The 20,328-nt window shown below is 39.8% G+C and overlaps 1 protein-coding gene across 2 annotated transcripts in view; it reads left to right on the forward strand.

The window, feature by feature from the left end:
* The window catches only part of SCYL2 (SCY1 like pseudokinase 2), a 71,076-nt gene extending 51,677 nt beyond the window's left edge, over positions 1-19,399 (forward strand). For both annotated transcript variants that reach the window (XM_050934705.1, XM_050934714.1), the window contains 7 exons: positions 1,166-1,298; positions 5,027-5,145; positions 6,760-6,860; positions 8,188-8,254; positions 8,388-8,477; positions 10,052-10,171; positions 13,476-19,399. In XM_050934705.1, coding sequence (XP_050790662.1) covers positions 1,166-1,298; positions 5,027-5,145; positions 6,760-6,860; positions 8,188-8,254; positions 8,388-8,477; positions 10,052-10,171; positions 13,476-14,102 — 1,257 coding nt within the window. In that variant the 3' untranslated portion in view covers positions 14,103-19,399. The remainder of the gene's footprint in view (positions 1-1,165; positions 1,299-5,026; positions 5,146-6,759; positions 6,861-8,187; positions 8,255-8,387; positions 8,478-10,051; positions 10,172-13,475) is intronic.
* Positions 19,400-20,328: the final 929 nt, after the last annotated feature.

Below are 20,328 nucleotides of genomic sequence, written 5' to 3' on the forward strand. Positions count from 1 at the left end.
GGAGTCCCACTGGAGAGTCAATCCTGGGTTCCAGTACTGTTCAGTATTTTCATTAATGACTTGGATAATGGAGCAGAAAACGTGCTTACAAAGTGCTATGTGGACAAATTGGAGAGTTAGTCAAATCTACAATTCAAAAAGGAAATTCAATAAAGACAAGTGCAAAGTATTTCACTTAGGAAGGAAATATCTAACACGCAACTACAAAATGGGGAATAACTTGTGAGGTGATAAGACTGCTGAAAAGGATGAGGTTATAGTGGAGCACAAATTGACCATGAGTCAACAATGTGATGCAGTTATGGAATTAAAGCTAATATTTTGAGGTATATTAACAGGAATATTGTATGTAAGACATGGGAGGTGACTGTTGTGTTCTGCTTGGCACTATTGAGGCCTCAGATGGAGTATAGCATCCAGTTCTGGGTGCCACACTTTAGGAAAGATGTGAACAAATTGGAGAAAATCCAGTGAAGAACAATAAAGTGAGAAAAGATTTAGAAAACCTGACCTATGAGGAAAGGTTAAAAAAAACCCGGGCATGTTTAGTCTTGAGAAAAGAAGACCTAAGTGGGGACCTTAATAATTGTCTTCAGACGTGTTAAAGGCTGTTACAAAGAGGACTGTGATCAATTGTTCTCCATGTCCACTGAAAGGAGGACAAGAAGTGATGGGCTTAATCTGCAGCAAGGGAAATTTAGGATACGTGTTAGGAAAACATATTAACTATAAGAGTAGTTAAGCAGTGGAATAAGCTTCCAAGAGAGGTTGTGGAAGGCTTTTAAGAAGTGGTTGGACGAACACCTGTCAGGGATGGTCTAGGTTTACTTTGTCTCATTTTAGCATGGCAGCTGGACTTGATGACTTCTCAAGGTCCCTTCTAGCCCTGCGTTTCTGTGATTCTGTGGTTCAAGATATTATTTTTACAATAATGTTTAATCATAACTGTATTAGAGGACTTTGGGTTCTGTCTGTCTCAATCTTGTAAAAATGTAGTTTGTCCAGTTATTTTAGTCTTTAACACTTTTTTGTTAAAATAGAACTTAAGATTTTTGTATTTAATCTGTTTTTATAAAGATTTAAAATTCATGTCTTTCAGAATGTTAATTTTTAGTCAAAAATAGAGGTTAGAGATGTTACTTAACTTCTGTTACATATTTAATAGGTCCGTGTGAACTCCTTAGTGTGCTTAGGAAAGATTTTGGAATATTTGGATAAGTGGTTTGTACTTGATGACATTCTACCCTTTCTACAACAAATTCCATCCAAGGAACCTGCAGTGCTTATGGGAATTTTAGGTAACGAATATTTAATTTCCCTTCTTGTTACGGTTTTGTTGTTGTAATCTCTATATGGCATATTGGTAGTGCTGTATGAGTTTCATAGATAACAATTTATGTAAAAGCCTATTAGCTGTTTCGGACTTCTCAGATTTCCTTTTTGCATTCCCAGTGCTCCTCTGTTCTCTATTAGATGTATTTGTAGTCTATGGGCTCAGTTCAGCCACAAGTATTCTCCACAGTTGTTGACCTATGGAGCTTCTGTGGGTCCTTTGGTCTCCACAGCTGCAAGGGCTATCTGAATCTGCCTGAGAACACTATAAATCACTGTCACCTCCTGTTTCCTCTTCAGTAGTTAAACTGTAAAATTTGACTTTCCAAATAGCTTTGCTGTCCAGTAAAGAATCCCCTTACACTGCCCAGTTGCATTTCTCTTAAGCAGTTTCTTTCTGGATGCTAATGGGCTGGGTTCTTTGATCCACCAAGATTACTTTGTGACATTTAGGTTACACAAAATGAGCTGAAAATGACTGGAAAATATCCCAGGAGAATTCCTCCTCTGCAGAGGGGAATCTCCATTGCCATGGGTGGCTCCACCACATATATCCCCCAGCAAGGGGAGGAGGCAGGCGAGGAGGGGCATACAATGAAGCTCAGCTATGACTGATATCAGCTGGCCGAGAATAAAGGAGTCATAATTCTCTCCCTGTTGATATGCCATCTGCACTGTGCCCAAGCTCTGCTCAGACACCGTGGAGAATAGTTCCTTAATTTTGGAATAGTGTGCAGAAATTAACTGTGCAGACCTCTCAAATTATGTAGTCAGACCTCTTGATTAATACAGGTCAAAGCTTCCAGAAGGAACCCCTTCAGAAAGCAAGTAGACCACAACACTTTCATGGTTGCCAAGGGCAGGTCATGAACTCTCAGTATATGGGTGTCACTTGGGTTCAGCAGCCACAAGAAGTTACCTTGAGCCACCCAGTTACTCCTTTCTTCTGTTCTGAACGTTAGGACGTCAAGGTACCATTTGAGGGGAGCTGGGAACCCTTCCCTCCCCCAAGTTTTGTACAGGAGGTGTGCAAGCTCCCAGGTGGAGCTCTTAACTGCAGTTAGAACAGAAGTGAAAGTGGGCCAGTACAACATACTGGTAAGAAGTGGCCACCAGTACAGCCAACGACAGCGCTTTAACATCGCTGCCTCTTTTGCTCCCCGCTGTCGGTGGCCCTGCCAATAGGGACCCTAAGGACAGGAGGGGCAGCTGCCCCAGGGCCCAGTGATTTGGAAGGGCCCAGGGCTACCGGCCACTGCTACTGCAGCAGTGTCCGGAGCCCCAGACCCTTTAAATTGCTGCTGGAGCCTCAGGGGGCATGGGCCACTCTCAGCACTGAAGGGGTGGCTGGAGGAGGCTGACCCTCTGCCCCGCCCCTTCTGCCTGAGGCCCTGCCCCTTCCGGGGGCCCAGAGCTGGGCCTCTGTACTGGTAAGCCTTTTATGTTTCATTTCACACTAACTCAGGGATGAAAGTAAGTTCTACAGTGGAGAGGTGCCTGTGGGGCAGAGAGTCAGTGTTTTGTTTGCAGAGGCAGGGTGATTAAAGATAAGAAAGGGCTGGTGATTAAGTTAAGGATCTGGAAGTTTAGCCTATAAAACAAGGGTCCCTGGGAAAGTGGGTGGGTGGGAAGGAGGAGGGGTTGTTTTAGAGAGAACATAGCCAAGCCCTCGGAGCCAAGGTTACATTCAGAAAGGGGGGAGATTTGGGGGCATAGGTGAAAAGAAGGGCCGAAACCCCAGGGAATGGATAGCAGTGGTATAGAGAAGTTCCCACTCTACTTGTGGTACTTATGTGGTCCCATCACCATAGTATCTGAGCACCTGGCTCTCCTCAGAGCCCCTCGTGAGATAGAGCAGTGCTGTTGTACAGAAGGGGCAAATGGTCCCAGGTGATTGGGATGGATGTCATGGTTGACAGCATGAAAAGCAGCCCTGAGGTCAGGAAGGATGGAGAATGAGAGTCAGATGAGAGGAGGTCACTTAACTCCCAAGAGGTGACAGGTTCTGCCCCATGCTGGGTTGTAGAGCAATGGCTGCTGTGCAGTTTTACATTTTGAAGAAAAAACATTTTTATTTTGTCATTTTTTGTTCTGAGTTCAGGAAATGGAAGGAATCAAAAAGGGTCATATAAGTATCAGATGTGTTTATGCCTCAAATTCTTAGGGTTTCAGCTGTATTCAGGCCAATTCCAGAACAAAGAACAGAAATTGCATCCACAGAGTCAAAAAAGTCAACTATTATTATGACATTGATTTTGTATTATCTGCTGGGGACCATCTGTGTGCTCAGCAGTGTTCAGAATATGCCAGAAAACGTAGTCCCTGAGACAATATGTATTAAATGTGTAGCCCTGGATAAGATGGCTTAGATATTTAAGTATGAAGTGTATAGTTATTAAGCACATGTTAATATCTGTGAGTGGAGGCACTAGTGGCAATAGAAGTTTTACTGGATAAGGACTAGAAGGTTTGACTCTCCAACTTCCTTTCAAGAGGAAGAGTTGCCCAGAGTTCCTGTGCCTGTTTATTTTCTTTTCCTTCCTGCAGTGGCCCTGATATACCTCAGAAGTCTCAATTTTTTTCTCAACTTTAAAATGTGGATTTTTCTTGGTGTTTAGTTTTACATATTCTCCTGTGAGAACTGCAACTCAATCACGGTAGTGTTATACAGTGTTGTGTTTAAGAGCTTTTGGAAAGTAATTAGCCTTTAAATGGAAGTAGAACCCCTAGAGCCCCAGGCAGGTGCAGTATAAACTCGTAGGGCCTTGGCCTAGTAGGTTCTTTCCAAAGTTAAATGACCTATTCCAAGCTTGGTGAACTGCAAAAAAGTGATAGAAAGTAATCTAGATTTTTCTAAGATTGTTTCAATTGTTGTATTCAAGAGTTAGTAACAAAGTAAAGTAAAATTATTAAATCTAACCAGTGTCTCTTAAGTGACTTGACACAAAGGCCATGGCTACACTCACACTTTACAGCGCTGCAACTTTCGCGCTCAGGGGGGTGAAAAATCACCCCCCTGAGCGCTGCAAGATACAGCGCTGTCAAGCGTCAGTGTAATCAGGGCGGCAGCTCTGGGAGCACGGCTCCCAGCGCTGCATGCTACACCCGTAAAGGATGTGGTTTACATGCAGCGCTGGGAGAGCTGTCTCCCAGCGCTGCCGCTCCGACTACACTCACACTTCAAAGCGCTGCCCCGGCAGCGCTTTGAAATTCCAAATGTAGCCATACCCAAAGTGTGAGAACATGTTAGTATTAGAGCTGAGTGGGTCTAATATTTATTTAATTCTTTTTTTTATATATAGGAATTAGATACAGTGCTCCTATCAGCTAATTTCTAAATTATCTGCCCAAAGCCCCCCGTACAGTTTTCAGGTACCTAAATAGCCCCTGGAATCATGATTAAAGTCCCCATCTCCTCCACCACCACCACCAAAATCTGAAATGCTGACCCGGTTAGGAAACCCTGTCCTTTTGTGCCGAGATTACACTGGATTTCAATACTTCAGTCCTTCATTTTTGTTTTTTCTAGTTTTGTGTTTAGTTGCAAATGAATCAATTTCTTTATGTACTCTGACTTTTGAGTCCTGTGTTCAGTTTTGTTATCAGTACGTACAGTATGTATAGTTTTCTTGGATCTCATTCACCATATTAACTACTAAACTACTGATCTTGCTATTTTAACCTTCTACATCAGGTATTTACAAATGTACATTTACTCATAAGAAGTTGGGAATTACCAAAGAACAACTTGCGGGAAAAGTATTGCCGCATCTTATTCCTCTTAGTATTGAGAACAATCTTAATCTCAATCAGGTACGAACACCATTTTAATTGTTTTTGCACACTTTTACCTAATGAGCTGGTCTAGAAGGAAATACAAAATTAACATAGTTCTCTGACAAAATAGTTTATATGTTAGTGCATTTCAATGTGACTATAAACAATGATAAAGGCTTCCAGTGATCCTGTCAGAATTGATCGGCTTAAAGAGCAGTGTTTGTATAGTGGATCTGGTCAGTAATTCTAATTTAAGATTCTAAATGTGATGTTTTCATCTTTAAACATGTTGCATCCATTAGTTATCACTAGATCTTCAGTTTTCCTCTCACTCTATCTTAAATTACAGTTTCTCCTAGAATATTTTCATTAATATTTGCCAATAAAATCCAGTATAGCTTAGTAACTGAATTACATTCCTTCAAATGTAAGAAATTGTCATCTGACAGTCTTGACTTATAGTTAATAGAAGCATGAGAGAGTACGTAGTTCAGAATAACATCTAAAAGATCTACGTTTACTTTCTGGCATTTTAGAGCATTTCTGGTTTTCTAGCCATAATGTCAGCACTCAAAAAAGTAAGTAAATATTTCAAACTGTGGAACTAAAAATAGAGGAACTGAAGTCAGCATGTCACTTCCCTGATCCATACTCCTTCTACTCATCTGTTGTTTTTACAATATAGACAATGATTTAATCAAGAGACTGATGAAAAACTTGTCTGAGTTTGAAGATGATGGATGTAGACTATAATAAACACTATGGAAATATTTAAACAAGATTAACTTTATAAGGCTGTTGGAAAATTTTACATTAGCAAACATATGATACCATTCAAATATGCCACAAAAATATTCAGGACAAAATGTAATGAGATTTTAATCAAAGCATCAGAAACAAAAGGGCCATGGAGTAATACACCTGTTCCCTAATATAATGCTGTCCTCGGGAGCTAAGAAATTTTACCATGTTATAGGTGAAACCACGTTATATCAAACTTGCTTTGATCCACCGAAGCGCACAGCCCCCCCCCGACTCCCCTCCCGGAGCGTTGCTTTACCATGTTATATCCGAATTTGTGTTATATCGGGTCACGTTATATCGGGGTAGAGGTGTATTGCAATGTCTTCTAAATGTTCTGGTAATATAATTAACCACCTAATATTAATACAATACAAATCAAAAGCTAGAATGCATTCTTAATGTTTCTACTCGCAGCTTTGTTTACAAGAGTTGCCCGTAGTGTAGCAATGCAAATATATTGCTGTCAAAAAAAAAAAAAGTGATTTCCTAAGAGGAAATTTTTAGAAAGTAAATTGGCTAAGTAACACCTCATCTTTTACTTAGAGCTGCTGGAGAGACCCTGTCACTGGCTACTTGCTGTGATGTATTTCAGTTTCACCACCACATTACTCTGGTAGTAGTGGGGGTATACCGCATGCAAAGTAGCAAAAACAGATAAACTTAACAGGCTTTTAGAAAAATTACTGTATCTGCATACCTAATGTAGGGTTTATAAACATACTGAACAGTTGTTTAAAGTTCTATATAACTGGATTTCTAGCAATAAATGTTAGAACACAATGCATTTTTTTTATATATTTACCATCACAATGCAAAATCTTAACTTTTCACCCATTTCCTTTATAGTTCAATTCCTTCATTTCTGTCATAAAAGAGATGCTTAGTAGATTGGAGGTTGAACATAAGACCAAACTTGAACAACTTCATATTATGCAAGAACAGCAAAAGTAAGTGTGTGTGTTGTAATGCATCTCAGTTCCCCCTATATGAGCAAATGTGAAACATCTCTACCCGTAGCAGCACATGCAGTAGAGCAGGGATCGGCAACCTTTTGCATGTGATTCACCAGGGTAAGCACTCCGGCGGGCCGGGCCGATTTGTTTACCTATCGCATCTGCAGGTTCGGCCACGGAGCTGCGGAAAGCAGCAGCCAGCACATTCCTTGGCCCATGCTGCTTTCCGCAGCCCCCATTGACCTGGAGCGGCAAACCACGGCCAGTGAGAGCCACGATCGGCCGAACCTGCAGACACGGCAGGTAAACAAACCGGCCCGGCCCTCCAGGGTGCTTTCCCTGCAAGCCGCGTGCCAGAGGTTGCCGATCCCTGCAGTAGAGCCTTCAGTCATTCAATCATTGATCACTCTCTCACAAATGGGCAGTCTTATCTCCTCCCCACCACCACCACCACCACTTTCTCAGCAAAGATTTGAGTCCTGTATTGAGGTCTTGTATTGTAACTAAAAATTAATCAGTTTTATAAAATATGATACTGTACGCTTACTGCAAAGTATTGTAATAAAAAGAAAACATTTTTATCAGATTTTTTTCTTCAGTTTCTTAGCTTATTCATGCAATATGATAATCCACTATAGAGCTCCATTATTTAATATAGTTCTGGAGTATGAAAATATATTTAAACAGTTGGGTTTCAGTAGTTGTTGAGGACTGAAAAATTACATTGGTGAAAAATTGAGTTCTTTCAAAAACAAAACTTACTGAAGATTCTAGGGCAGTGGTCCCCAATCTTTTTCGTCTGGCAGGTGCCAGACGACAAGCCACGGAAGACCATGATGGCGGACTAGCATCTGCTGAAATTCCGCTGACAAGCGGCAATGTCAATAGGCGTCGCCGCCGAAATGCCACTGATTTCATCAGCGATGCCTCTGGATGACACAGCTTGTCGGCGGCATTTCGGCGGATGCTCATCTGCTGGCCAGTATGCGGGCACCACGTTGGGGACCACTGCTCTAGGGATATTGTATGGGATTTACCGTGCGCTTAAGTCAAATTAAGCTAAACTAGCTATACATATCTACTCCTGTTTAGGAGAGAAACAAAGAGTATTTGAAATTGGCATTAAATAACTCACTACAATTTTAAATACTGCCTTTTCTAATCTGTGTCTCATGCATGCGTACTCACTCTAAATACAACAGTGTTGTGATAAGAAAAGTTTTCTTTGTTAATTCTCTTTAGAGTTATGAACTTTGCTGAATTAGGGTTATTGCTTTGACTGGGAGCCATCTTTTTGTAATATTTGTACTCTGTACTACAGATCTTTGGATATAACTAATCAAATGAATGTACCTGAAGAGTCAAAATCTAATAGTACAGGTAATCAGGTAAGAGACAATATTTTGCATTGGCTACACGCAGGCGTCAAATTTGAAATTATCTCTGAAATATTTGGTTTATCTTAATCATAAATTACAAAATTTAAAATTGTTCATGGATAATCTTTTTCAATTTAAACAGATTGACAAGGTGTTTAACAATACTGGAAATGACATTCCAACTAGTGGATCAGATAATAAAGAAAATGGATTGTCATCAAAACAGAAAAAGGTAAGCTCTCTTTCTGAAGGTGTTTTGTTATGCAAATACCTTTGTGTAAAAGGCAAATGTGTTGGAAGCCAAAGGCCTGTGTTGTACGAAAAAGTATGCATGTAAGCACCTATCATATATTTTAATGTTTAAAGAAAATAACTGACCAGTTTTGCTCAGCACTGCTCTCTGAATGTCCACATGGTGAGGAGCATTGAGAAATGTTTAAATTTTTCATTATGTTCCTGAGTCTCTTTGAAACAGTTTTACTGAAAACTGACATTGTTTGTGACACCAGCAGTTTAGGCAGCAAGTCATATTATTAACTAGTTTCTTTCCTACTTCACCAGCAACAAAACTGCCCAGGACGCCAACTGCCTATATAGGAACAGTTTAAACTCAGCTGTTCACTCCCTGGTTCAACCCATGGGATTAGGAGCCATTTCTGGCACCCTTTTTAATTTCACTCACAGTTGTTGGGGCTGGAGGAGGAGGGAGGAGAGAAACCAATGTGACAGTGACTTTTCCCCTTCCACTGGCTTTTATTAGCTCTGGGTTTAAGCTGTGCAGCCAAATGCCTATTCTATTCTGCCCATGCCTTGGTCTCACCCCCCTGCCAACTGTGAGTGAAATTAACAAGGATACCAGAAATGGCCCCTAATCCCAAAGGTTGAACCAGGGAGTGAATAGCTGAGTTTAAACTGTTCCTATGCAGGCAGCAGGCATCCTGGGGAGGCTTCTCCTTCAGCCAGTCCCCCTGCTCCCTGCTGCAAGCTAGAGGGGAGCCACTACAGCCCCTGCTGAATGTGAGGGGTCGGAGGAACGCGGAGCCTAGCCATGTCGGCAGCCTGGCTAGGGGAGGAGAGAAACTAATGTGACAGTGAGTTTTCCCTTTCCAAGCTTTTATCAGCCTTGAGTTTAAACTGTTTTTTTATGCAGCCAAAAGAGGTGAAAGTAAGCCAGTACTCAGTGCTCCACTTATTTGCCGGTACGCTGGTGCGCCTTTTCTTACTGGTAATCCAAACCGGTTTACTTTCACCTCTGCAATCCACAAATACAAACATAATTTTACAGTAAATTAGTGGTTTAGATTTTGCTATCAGATTAAACATACATTATTCTCAAGAAACACCAATTACACTGACTTCACAAATTTTTTTTGTCAGATTATATTAGCTGATATTTCTATTTCAAGGAATACATGAGAATACCTACATAAAATATGTTGATTTTTTTTAAAACCCAGCAAATTATGGGTCAGAGGTAAGGCAGCTGTGTTGTAATGAAATAGCCATTTCTTTATACTCGTTAAGAAATTATGTGAGCAGTGTTAATTTTATGATATCCTTAGCAATTCATTTCCTTGCTTTTTAACTACTTGGGTTTTCTAAATGTGATACATTTTTGTGATAAGTTTTTTTTTGTCACTTAGCAACATTAGCCAGTTTTGAAATGAAGTTTATTTTTGGAATAAAAAGTATGTACTGTATCATTAAATAGCTAGGACTGTCATTTATATTTAATATATTATAAATTAGGTAACTATTCATGAGACATACTGTCCAATGTTAATGCTAATACTTTTTGTTTTAAAGGTGTCACTTACACTTGAAGAGAAGCAAAAGTTAGCAAAAGAACAAGAACAGGCACAAAAATTGAAAAACCAGCAACCACTTAAGCCACAATCACACACAATCACAGCTCCAGTCAAACAGGTGAGAAAAGATCTTTACTGAACAGTTTCCACGGTAACCTTGCCCCTACCTCTTTGCAAATGCTGTATGCATTATAAAAGTGATCATTTTCTATGTCTTATCTTCTTGATTTACTGACATTCCCCACTCCCCATTTTCAGTGGTGTCAATACTATAGAGTCAATGTAGGTAAATAATAACAAATTGTTGTTTTCTGCTCAGTGCTTCAATAGCAATATTAATAATATTTATTATTTATGACACAGTAGTGTCCAGAGGCAACATCATGATTTGGAGTCTCATTATTCTAGTTACAATACAAACTTGCAGGAAGACAGTCTCTGCCCCAAAGAGTTTACAGCCTGAATAGATAAAGATAAAGGGAGGGAGGAGGACAGGAATACAGCACATAAGCAAAGCAGAGTGGTGATTTGCATGCTGTTCGATACACTTTTTTTCAAGTCATGTCTGTGTAAGGTAGGAGGAAATGAGTTAGCAAGTATGAAGAACAGGAGAAGGGATAGAAGGATGGGAGATATTTAAGGATAAAGGATCAAAAAGGTGATTAGGAAAGAGAGAGGACAGAAGGGCAAGGAGCATGGAGGGTAGGTAGAGCAAGGCTGGCATCAGAGGGGTTCTAATGAAAATGAGATTGGAGCAAATAGTCACTCAATAAAGGGGGGCAGCAGTGGGTCTCCGCGCACTGCTGCCCGCCGGTGCCACCCCCGCAGCTCCGATTGGCCACAGTTCCCAGCCACTGGGAGCTGCGGAGTCGGCGCTCGGGGTGGGGGCAGGACACACACACACACGGCCATAGGGACATGCTGGCTGTTTACGGGAGTGAAGCGAAGTGGCACGGAGGGAGGGAGGCAGAGCGGGCAGGGAGCCACCTTAGCCCTGCTACTGGCACATCTCTGCGTTCCTCTTGGCGGGGAAGGGACAGCAGGTCTCTGTGCACGGGCAGGGGCAGCACGTGGAGTTGCCTCCCTGGCCAGGGGCGCACAGAGATGCGTCAGCAGCCATCCGCTTCCAGGAGCGGCGTGGGGCTACCGGCCACCACATGCAAGCAGCCTCCCTGCCTGAGCCCTGCTGCACCGCCAGCTGGGATTTGGAGGCAGGTTGTCAGGTATTTGTCCTGCATTTTGGGGAGCACCTTGTCGTTGGGGGCCCCATGCCACTGCATTGTTTATTTCATGGTAAATCCGCTCCTGATCACTGATGTCCTGAGGGATTGTGAAAACCTTTTCTGGCACAGAAATCTGTTTCCTGGGTGCTTTCATTATCTCCTGGAAGAATATTCATGGTCCCGGAGTTGGGGTCCCATTCTCATTTCTGGCTTGGGGAGTCTGTTCTGGGGTGCTGTTTCATCCCCTGTCAGTTCACGTGACTCCAGAAAGTTAGTTTGTTGTTGTCTGGTTATGTACAACAGATGGAAAAAATCCAGCTTGATTTTTAGGTACAAGAGGAGCTTGCAGTGTTGATATTTGAAAAAGTTACATTGATTTCTTTGTGGCTGTTGTTGATGGTAGATACAAACAAAAGATGCTTTCTGGCTACCATCTTGCTTTAAGAATATTACAGCAACCTTTTCTTCACTTTGGTGGGATAGTCAGAACATGATTTACATATTAATGTAAATATTTTGTGTACCTTAGTTTTCTTTAAAAGTTTGATAGATCTCATTACAGTAATTTCATTAAACGTGGCTTTGCCTTTTATGGGAGATTAATTTTAACTCTGTTCAAAGTAGAGTTGGTTGTGGAAAAACTTGGGGCAGGAAGACTTGTTTCCTTCTCCATTTTTTCTAAAATGGGGGAGGGAAGGAGCGCATAGAGGGGGAAAAGAAGGGAGAAGACTTTCTGTCTGCCTGTCTTTCTCACACACCTTCCTGTGGGGCAAGTGGGGAGGAGAAGGTAGTGGGGAAAAAAATCATTTTTTCCTTCTCACTCTATTACAAAATGAAAAATAATGTTGTTGAAAACCTTTCTATGCAGCACTAAACTAGGATGGACTTGTTTTTTTACACCCTTTAATCTGAGTATACCCACTTTGCCGATCAATGAATGTCTCCCATATTTACAGCAATGGATGTCAGCGCTCCTTTACCTATGGTTAAAGACCATAAAACCACATCTTAGTTATTCTTGATATTTGAAGTCTGTGTGCAACTATTATGATTTCAGACCAATATATATATTGGTGCAGCCCAATGCATTTTGAAGAGGACAAAATGCCTGTCCTCAGATAGGAGCATGCAACTTTCAGTGACCTCAGCAAGAGTTGTACATACATGTGAAGGCTAAATTTGGACCCATATGTAGAAAATATGTAATTTATAGTATAGAATATTGATTTACTGAACATATGCTTAGTGCATCTTTTTCAAAACATCAAAGGATCTCAGTGCACGTATTTCATAGAGATATTTTTCAGCATGATACTGTGAGTATTTAGCCATGTGACTCACTTAAACTTTAATGGAATCAATTGTATTCAGTTCCCTCAAGCTGTGCTGAAAATTCTTCTCATAGACTCATAGACTCTAGGACTGGAAGGGACCTCGAGAGATCATCGAGTCCAGTCCCCTGCCATCATGGCAGGACCAAATACTGTCTAGACCATCCCTAATAGACATTTATCTAACCTACTCTTAAATATCTCCAGAGATGGAGATTCCACAACTTCCCTAGGCAATCTATTCCAGTGTTTAACTACCCTGACAGTTAGGAACTTTTTCCTAATGTCCAACCTAAATCTCCCTTGCTGCAGTTTAAGCCCATTGCTTCTTGTTCTATCATTGGAGGCTAAGGTGAACAAGTTTTCTCCCTCCTCCTGATGACACCCTTTTAGATACCTGAAAACTGCTATCATGTCCCCTCTCAGTCTTCTCTTTTCCAAACTAAACAAACCCAATTCCTTCAGCCTTCCTTCATAGGTCATGTTCTCAAGACCTTTAATCATTCTTGTTGCTCTTCTCTGGACCCTCTCCAGTTTCTCCACATCTTTCTTGAAATGCGGTGCCCAGAACTTAAAAGCAGTCTTAAAAGTGTTAGTTTAGAAAAACAATATTTGCCAGACTCAGATGTCAAATTTGTGGAACAACTCAAACACCTGAGTACCAAAATAACCAAATTGTCCTTGTATAAGGTAAAGAAATTAACTTTTATGCCAAGTTTGAGTGAAACATGGAATAGAATTAATTTCAGCTTCTGAAAATTGGGGTTTAAAAGTGCTTCTGCAGTTAAGATACAGGTGGCAATGTAATAGTGTTGCTTGTATGTCTGTAAGCAGCAAAAGCATGTAACTACATTTGTATGTTTTGCAGACAAAGGACTTGACAGATACCTTGATAGATAATATGTCGTCTTTGACCAGCCATTCCATCAGCAAGCCTAAAGTTGCTTCTTCAAGTAGCTTCTCTTCTGTCCCATCTATGGGTGTTGGAATGGGATTTTTATCACCTGTTGACAGCACAAAGAGAAACATAGCAAATGGACTAAATACTAATATGGGATTTCAGACTTCTGGATTCAGCCTTGGGGCAAGTACTACAAACCAGAATTTCTTCAGTAGTCCAACTGCAACTGGAATGGCCAACGTGCCAAACTACAGCCCTGTGAGTGCTACCTCTGGAATCTCACAGCCGACACAGCACAACAGATCCCCAGACATGTCTGCTTTAGATAGTCTTTTTGGTCCTCAGAAACCCAAAGTTAGTATGAACCAATTGTCACAACAAAAACCAAACCAGTGGCTTACTCAATTTGTACTGCCTCAAGGTTCCCCGGGTGCAAGCAGTTCTGTTTTGGGACCACAGATGAACGCTTTAGGACAACCTGGTTTTGGTATGCAGGGTAATCCTTTCTTTAACCCTCAGAACTTTGCACAGCCAACAAACACCATGACAAACAGTAGCTCAGCTAGCAATGACTTAAAAGATCTTTTTGGGTAAAATGTTTTGCTTTCTTTTTCAAAGGTTGATACAATTTGAATGATGGGTAAGCTGATTAACATCTTTGTATGATTGGTAAAAATTTGACTTGGGGAAACTTTCCACCTAGCAAAATAAAGACTTTTGTACTGGAAAAAAGATTTTGTTTTCAGGCTGACTGGTAGTGCAATAGAATCTCATAATTGTCAAGTTGTCTTATGTGATAAATAATCTTGGACCTTTTCCCTCCAACTTCAGGGTTTTAAGTCAGGATACATCAATCTGCATACATCCATGCACAAAAGCAGAAGCTAAATATTTCATAATTGTTCAGAGATTTGTTCCAAATAGCTTTTGGATTTGTGTAGTTTTACACAAATTGAACAAAAATGGTTAAGTTGTAATAAGCTAATTTATATTGTTTAGTGCCCCCACAATATGCAAGTCTCTGTTCAATGTGTGCTAAATCCTGGTGTGGTATTGATTTGGACAGCATAAATTTGGCATGACCCTGAGTTGTACTATGGCACACTATGGAATTACACTGCATCCAGTTGTCTGATTTTTTTTTTAGCCATGTTGAATGAAAATGTCTCTAATCATGTATAAGAGACTAAGGTTTTGAAGGGAAATGTTTTGGCTTTCACTTTCTCGTTAGAGAGTAATAAGGGTTAATACAGCAGTAGTGTTCAACAAGATTAAAGTGATAATGGTGATCATTCTAATTCTCACTAAAACAGAATGGAGATTTTGAGAGGTGAAATTGTGATATTAACTCCTAAGCAATATCCAGTTTAGGACACAGAAAAGCAATGCTCCAATAGTCATGCTAGATTATAACTTGCTTCATGATTTTTGATTCTCGATTTTCAGCACCAGAGCAAGAGCCGTGTACCACTGATGTTAAACCTTTTTCTAAATCCTGCTTAAAACATTGCTGGTAACTTAGTCAATCATGTATATTGTAAGTGAAATATTTCTGTGTTTTAGTGTCTAAGACGATCTGATTTGCCTCAAAATTGGATATAGCTTGCATAGTTACATGGAAACATTTTGGGTCACTTAACATTTTCTATATATGTTAGAGGAGACTGAAGAGGACTGCTCAAAACTAGTGCTGTGTATAGTTTTGTGAAAAAGCAGTCTGCCATGATTGCCTTGATTTAAAATAAACAATTACTCAGGTTTTTTTTTTCTGCCAAATTCTTATGAAGGACAAATGCATATGAAGTGAATTCTCGAAAGCAGAACTGTAAGCACTAGATTTGGTGATTAGATAACTATTTTAAATCCTTTTAATGTATTGCTCCAAATTTAATAAAGTTCTCCAGAAATTTAAGCAGTAGTTTCTTCTGCTTCCAAACAGGTAGATGTTCAGCTTGCCCATGATAAAATCTGTTGTCTGACGGTTACTACAGTTTGTTTTTAACTCTTTCCTAGGAAATTCAGGAACCTTCTTGTGTAATATTTAGAAGACTATATGGAAGACTGGCTATTTTGAGAAGGAAAGAACTAGTTAACTTTTTTTAATAGAAAACTTGTACTTAAGTTTTCAAAGCCTTTTGCTGATGAAATTGTTCTTTCAGTTGCTGCTTAAGAAACCAAAGGGCCTTATGCTGTAAATGTGACTTGTATTTGTTAAATTATATTTCCACAGTTTTAAGCAGTAAAAACGTTAAATGAATCTTTTAAAAATACCTGTGGATTATAGCTACTGCCTTAGTCCTTTTGTTTTAAAATATCTGGGACCAGTGGGGGGAAAAAATTTTAAATGCACATTGTATGTGCTGTTGATATTTTTGGTAGATATTGTAGGTTACATTGATTTAACAGCATAATTTAAATGTGATTCTAGGACTACTGAATGTTTTCGATACATATATGGTTAATGACATTCTATACTGTGGGTGATCCTAATGTCTTTTTTTTTATATAAATCAACTTGCACATCTGATTTCTGAGAGATATACTTTATTAGGGCAATCTAAGGCAAGACTTTGAAGAATTACTTGAGTCTGCACTCTCCTGAATTATGTGGGAAATAAAACAGTGTTAAAAAATGACCGCTGTTAATATAGTTTGTTGTAAAATCTCATATCCATGGAAGAGATGCACTCAAGCCAAAAAATTCTAATCTGGATTTTGACCACTCCTGTGCTCATGACCATCCCACACATAGAGTTTGAGGGCCTTCAGGGCATTAGGATTTTGGTTCAGTCTATTAGAGAGAGGGGACAGTTGCAAAATTTGGAATTTTGGGTCCATGGTTTTAGTTAGGCCAATCTCCAATTCGAAGTATAGGGTAGTTCTTTTTATGCCCTGAAGGGTTTATTTTTGAGAGAGAGAGAGATTGTACGAGAGGTAATATACTGGATAAATGTTTCTGTCTGGCTTGAATAATTTAAAATTTTTTTTGTGCAGCACTTTGGTGCAAAATTTGTTTCCCTGTGAAATGAGGCATAGCTTCCAAAATCCAGAGTTCTATGCCTACGCAATGCTTCTTGGACTCTGTAACAACAGGGATTGTTTATGAAGCTGACTCTATCTCCAGCTGCTTTTGCTCACCCCCAACCCACAATGATGGGTTGAACTGCAGACAGTAGTATAGCATGCAATCTAAGTTAATACTACTGGATCAGCAGTTATATATATCTGGAATCTGCAGAGATATTCGGGAAAGGATAGGGGAGAAATACAGAGACAGTGTTACAGAAGATGGCCATGCCTCAGGCCTGCCATTTTCCTAGTAAAGGAGGGAATTCCGTGGGTTCAGAGGTAAGTCGGGAAGATGGGTCACACCTATACTGCCCCTTCTTTGTTTTCTGTATCTGCTATTTTTTTTCTCCATGCATTTAGCCCTCAAATAGAATGGAAATTTGCGTTGAAATTGATATTAGCTGTAGGCAATGTGTAGAAAATATTTATATTTGTATCACCAAAATAATCATGCACTGTAAAATTAATGGTGTTGTGTTGCCTTGAACAATTAATGCAGGTTTTACATTTCTGCCCTTCACGCTGAAATGAACTTTTAAAAATATGTGCAAACATTGCATGCATCAAGTACATTTGTTTATGTAACTCCCCAATCCTGCACTTACATCTGTGCTATCAGACCTCCATTGACTGCAATAGAGTTCTGCGTGGGTATGGCTCTTAGTTGAGGATTGCAGTCCAGATGTGTTGTAACTTGTATTTGTTAGAACTGAAAACTGGAGTGAATATATCAAAGCAAAAAAGGGATAAGGGAGCAAGTTTCCCTTTGATCCATTTCACTGCCACTTTTTTAGTGTAAAAGACAAAATATAAACGCTGGGGAAATATAGATGCATTTCCTCTGTGTGCGAGCATTAGTTGTCCTCTGCTGTTCTGCCATGCAGTATAAATTAGTGACTATAAGCCTATTCATAAGCTTCTGGTTCAGACCCTTTTGTACTCTAAAGTCTGGAGAATTCTGTGAAAAACAAACAAAATCAGTAAAACAAATTAATCTTTTAAATGGGGCCACAGTATTTAGCGGCTTGAAGAGCCTGCTCGACTAGGGCTGGTAGAAAGTTTGCCTGGGCAAGTGAGCTGAGTGGAGGCCATGGAACTGCCAACTCCTTTCCTGGGAGGGAGAGAGGTGAGTAGCTCCTGAGCTGATATCTTTTTTGGGAATCCAAGAGTGGAGGAAGGGAACAGAGCTGCTGCTTTTCCCATAAGGGTGGAGGATATGGAGTGGAGTTGCCTATGTGGAAGACCAAGGACCTCTTGCATATGCAGAAGGGTAGTAGCATCAGAGGAGCCTTGCAAAAAGGTACTGAGCACCCATTACTGAAAAGGAGGGCAAATTTTATTGCGGGGGTGGGTAGGGTATCAGTTGACTATTGGGGGCACAGTTGGTTATCATGAGGGAGGGAAGATGTGGTAATGTGAACAAAACAGGTGTGACCAGGGGTACCAGGGTCTTGAGGGGTTTGACAGTACAGGTACTTTAAACTGAGGATCAGCAAGCTTGGTCTTTGGACAAATAGGTGTCAAATATTTCAATTTCTGTATTGAAACTTTTTTCTTTAAAGTCTTGTCTTCCTAGTGACCTACAGTGTTGTGACATGTTACTATTTTGGAGCTTTCTTAAATACTGCATTTGTCTTTTTAAGTAAGAAACAAAAATATGGCAAGGGAAAGATGGATTTGCTGATTCTGTAGCATGCTTTGTACATACGTGTATTTAGATGCCATGATACCACTTGTCTTGGTTACATTTCACAGTGAGAACAAAAATGAAATGGGTGAAATTTGACTTCAATCTAAACTCACCCGTCTTCCATGTGGAAAAAGGATGATTTTATTTCTCTGTGTTGTGATTTGTGTGTGTAAATGTGTTTAGTATGCCTATATCTACCTGAATTGCAGCAGAAAGGGAATAGCATTTCTTCCTAAAATAAGCGTATGAACACTTGATCTCAGTCTCGGACTTGAGAAGTAACTTCTTTGTGGGTGTTTTTGAGTTGATTGGCTTGTGCAGTTCAAGGTTAAAGAAATGCCCTGTAAAAATGTTTTCTGTGTGTGTGTAATCCAGTGTCCATTTTATATTTGTTCTCTGCAGTGTGAGATGCATTTTATTTACTGATAATTTCTGTTTTGAAACAGCTTTCCGGGTAAATTCTCCCAAACTATCTGGTTTGCAATGAGATTCTGCTTTGTACCTCATTCCGACAGGATTTGACTGATGTACAAGGAAGTCGCATGAGACATTAGAGACTAGGATTAGTACCCCCAAGTCCCCTTATCGTTCCAGTCCTGGCAACAAAAATCAATAGAATAAGTGGGTCCCCGATATTGAATTGGAAGTGGTTCGTTCTCATAAGTGCTGAAATTCAGGGTAGTTCTAACCACTGTACAGATCTTCAGGCTTGAAGTTGTAAATCAAAACTGCTTTAATGTATTATAGGGAACTCAGGCCTTGGGCAAGATATTTAATAGAGTATTTGTTTACTTGTCTAATTGTACAGTCTGTATTTAGTGGCAGTTTTATGTTTAGACTGTAAAGCATTAAAATTCTCAAGTGTGTAAAGTGATGTTATTATAGTATCAGCTGCAATTCACGATCAGCAGAACTGTCATAGCATGGCATTGTATTTTGGTTTATTGGACATCACAGTTCTTCAATAAATTTATTCTTGTATCAACTTTTAGATCAGTAATCTTAAAAAATGTAAAATGCACAATGGGAGTTTAAAGAAATTCATACCACTTTGTACTGTGAATGAAAATGGTGTAGTTTTGAAATCTGAACAAGGTTGCTTACTAAAATAAATGAATTTTTCATATTTTCATGTTGGAAGTAAAAGTGAATATTTTTATTCCCAGCATTCCATAAAAGCAAGCAACACTAACCTATGTGGAAAACTTTAATTATCACATTTCTGTTTGCACTGCCATTAATCCAATAAGAAGGGCATAATGCAACCACGGAATGATGATTAGTCCTGGATTCAGTTTTCCTTCACATGATTGCTGCTGAGGCATCTGTGGATATGGAGCACATGTTGCACACATGCACAGAATGGACATCATGAGATTCAGGAAAGAACCAGAGAAGAAGTTTGAAGAATCACAGCCAATCTTTGGAAAACATTCACAAATATTAAAACCTAAAAATTAGCATTTAATTTTTCTGTCTCCTCTCGCCATCACTGCATATTAATAAGGGCCATATTCTGTCGTCTGTCTTCCCAATGTAAAATTCCTGTTGATACTGTTGCTCCTTTTGATCTGATCAGTTAACCAGTATTTGGGTCCTTGGGGGTTCTTTCTGATATCAGGATAAATTAGTGAAAGTCCAGGTATTTGAGTATATTCTTTATAAATAACAGGATTGTACCAACAAAGTCCTATTTCCCTAAACACAGTAGAAACAAACAAGAGCCCATTTGCTTGCTTACAATTCCAGGCCTCTTTCCAGTCAGCACAGTGTGCAATAAAATCTCACCTAGTGGCTTCCTCTCAGGGCTTCTCTGGCTGTCTTCTGGTGACTTTCTGCTTCTCACTTATACAATCCCTGGCTTTTCAATCGGCCTTCAGGAAAAACCTCTCTTCTCCTGTTATTCAGGGCTTGTCTACACATACAGCTGCAACCACTGCTGGTATATTGTGTTCAACTCTGATGTCCGCAATTCAAGAAGGATGTTAATAAATTGGATTAGAAAACATGCTTTCTAGAGACTCAGTAAATTCAATCTATTTAGCTTAACAAGGAGAAAGT

The sequence above is a fragment of the Gopherus flavomarginatus genome, chromosome 1 (assembly GCF_025201925.1).
Source record: "Gopherus flavomarginatus isolate rGopFla2 chromosome 1, rGopFla2.mat.asm, whole genome shotgun sequence".
NCBI lineage: Eukaryota > Metazoa > Chordata > Testudines > Testudinidae > Gopherus > Gopherus flavomarginatus.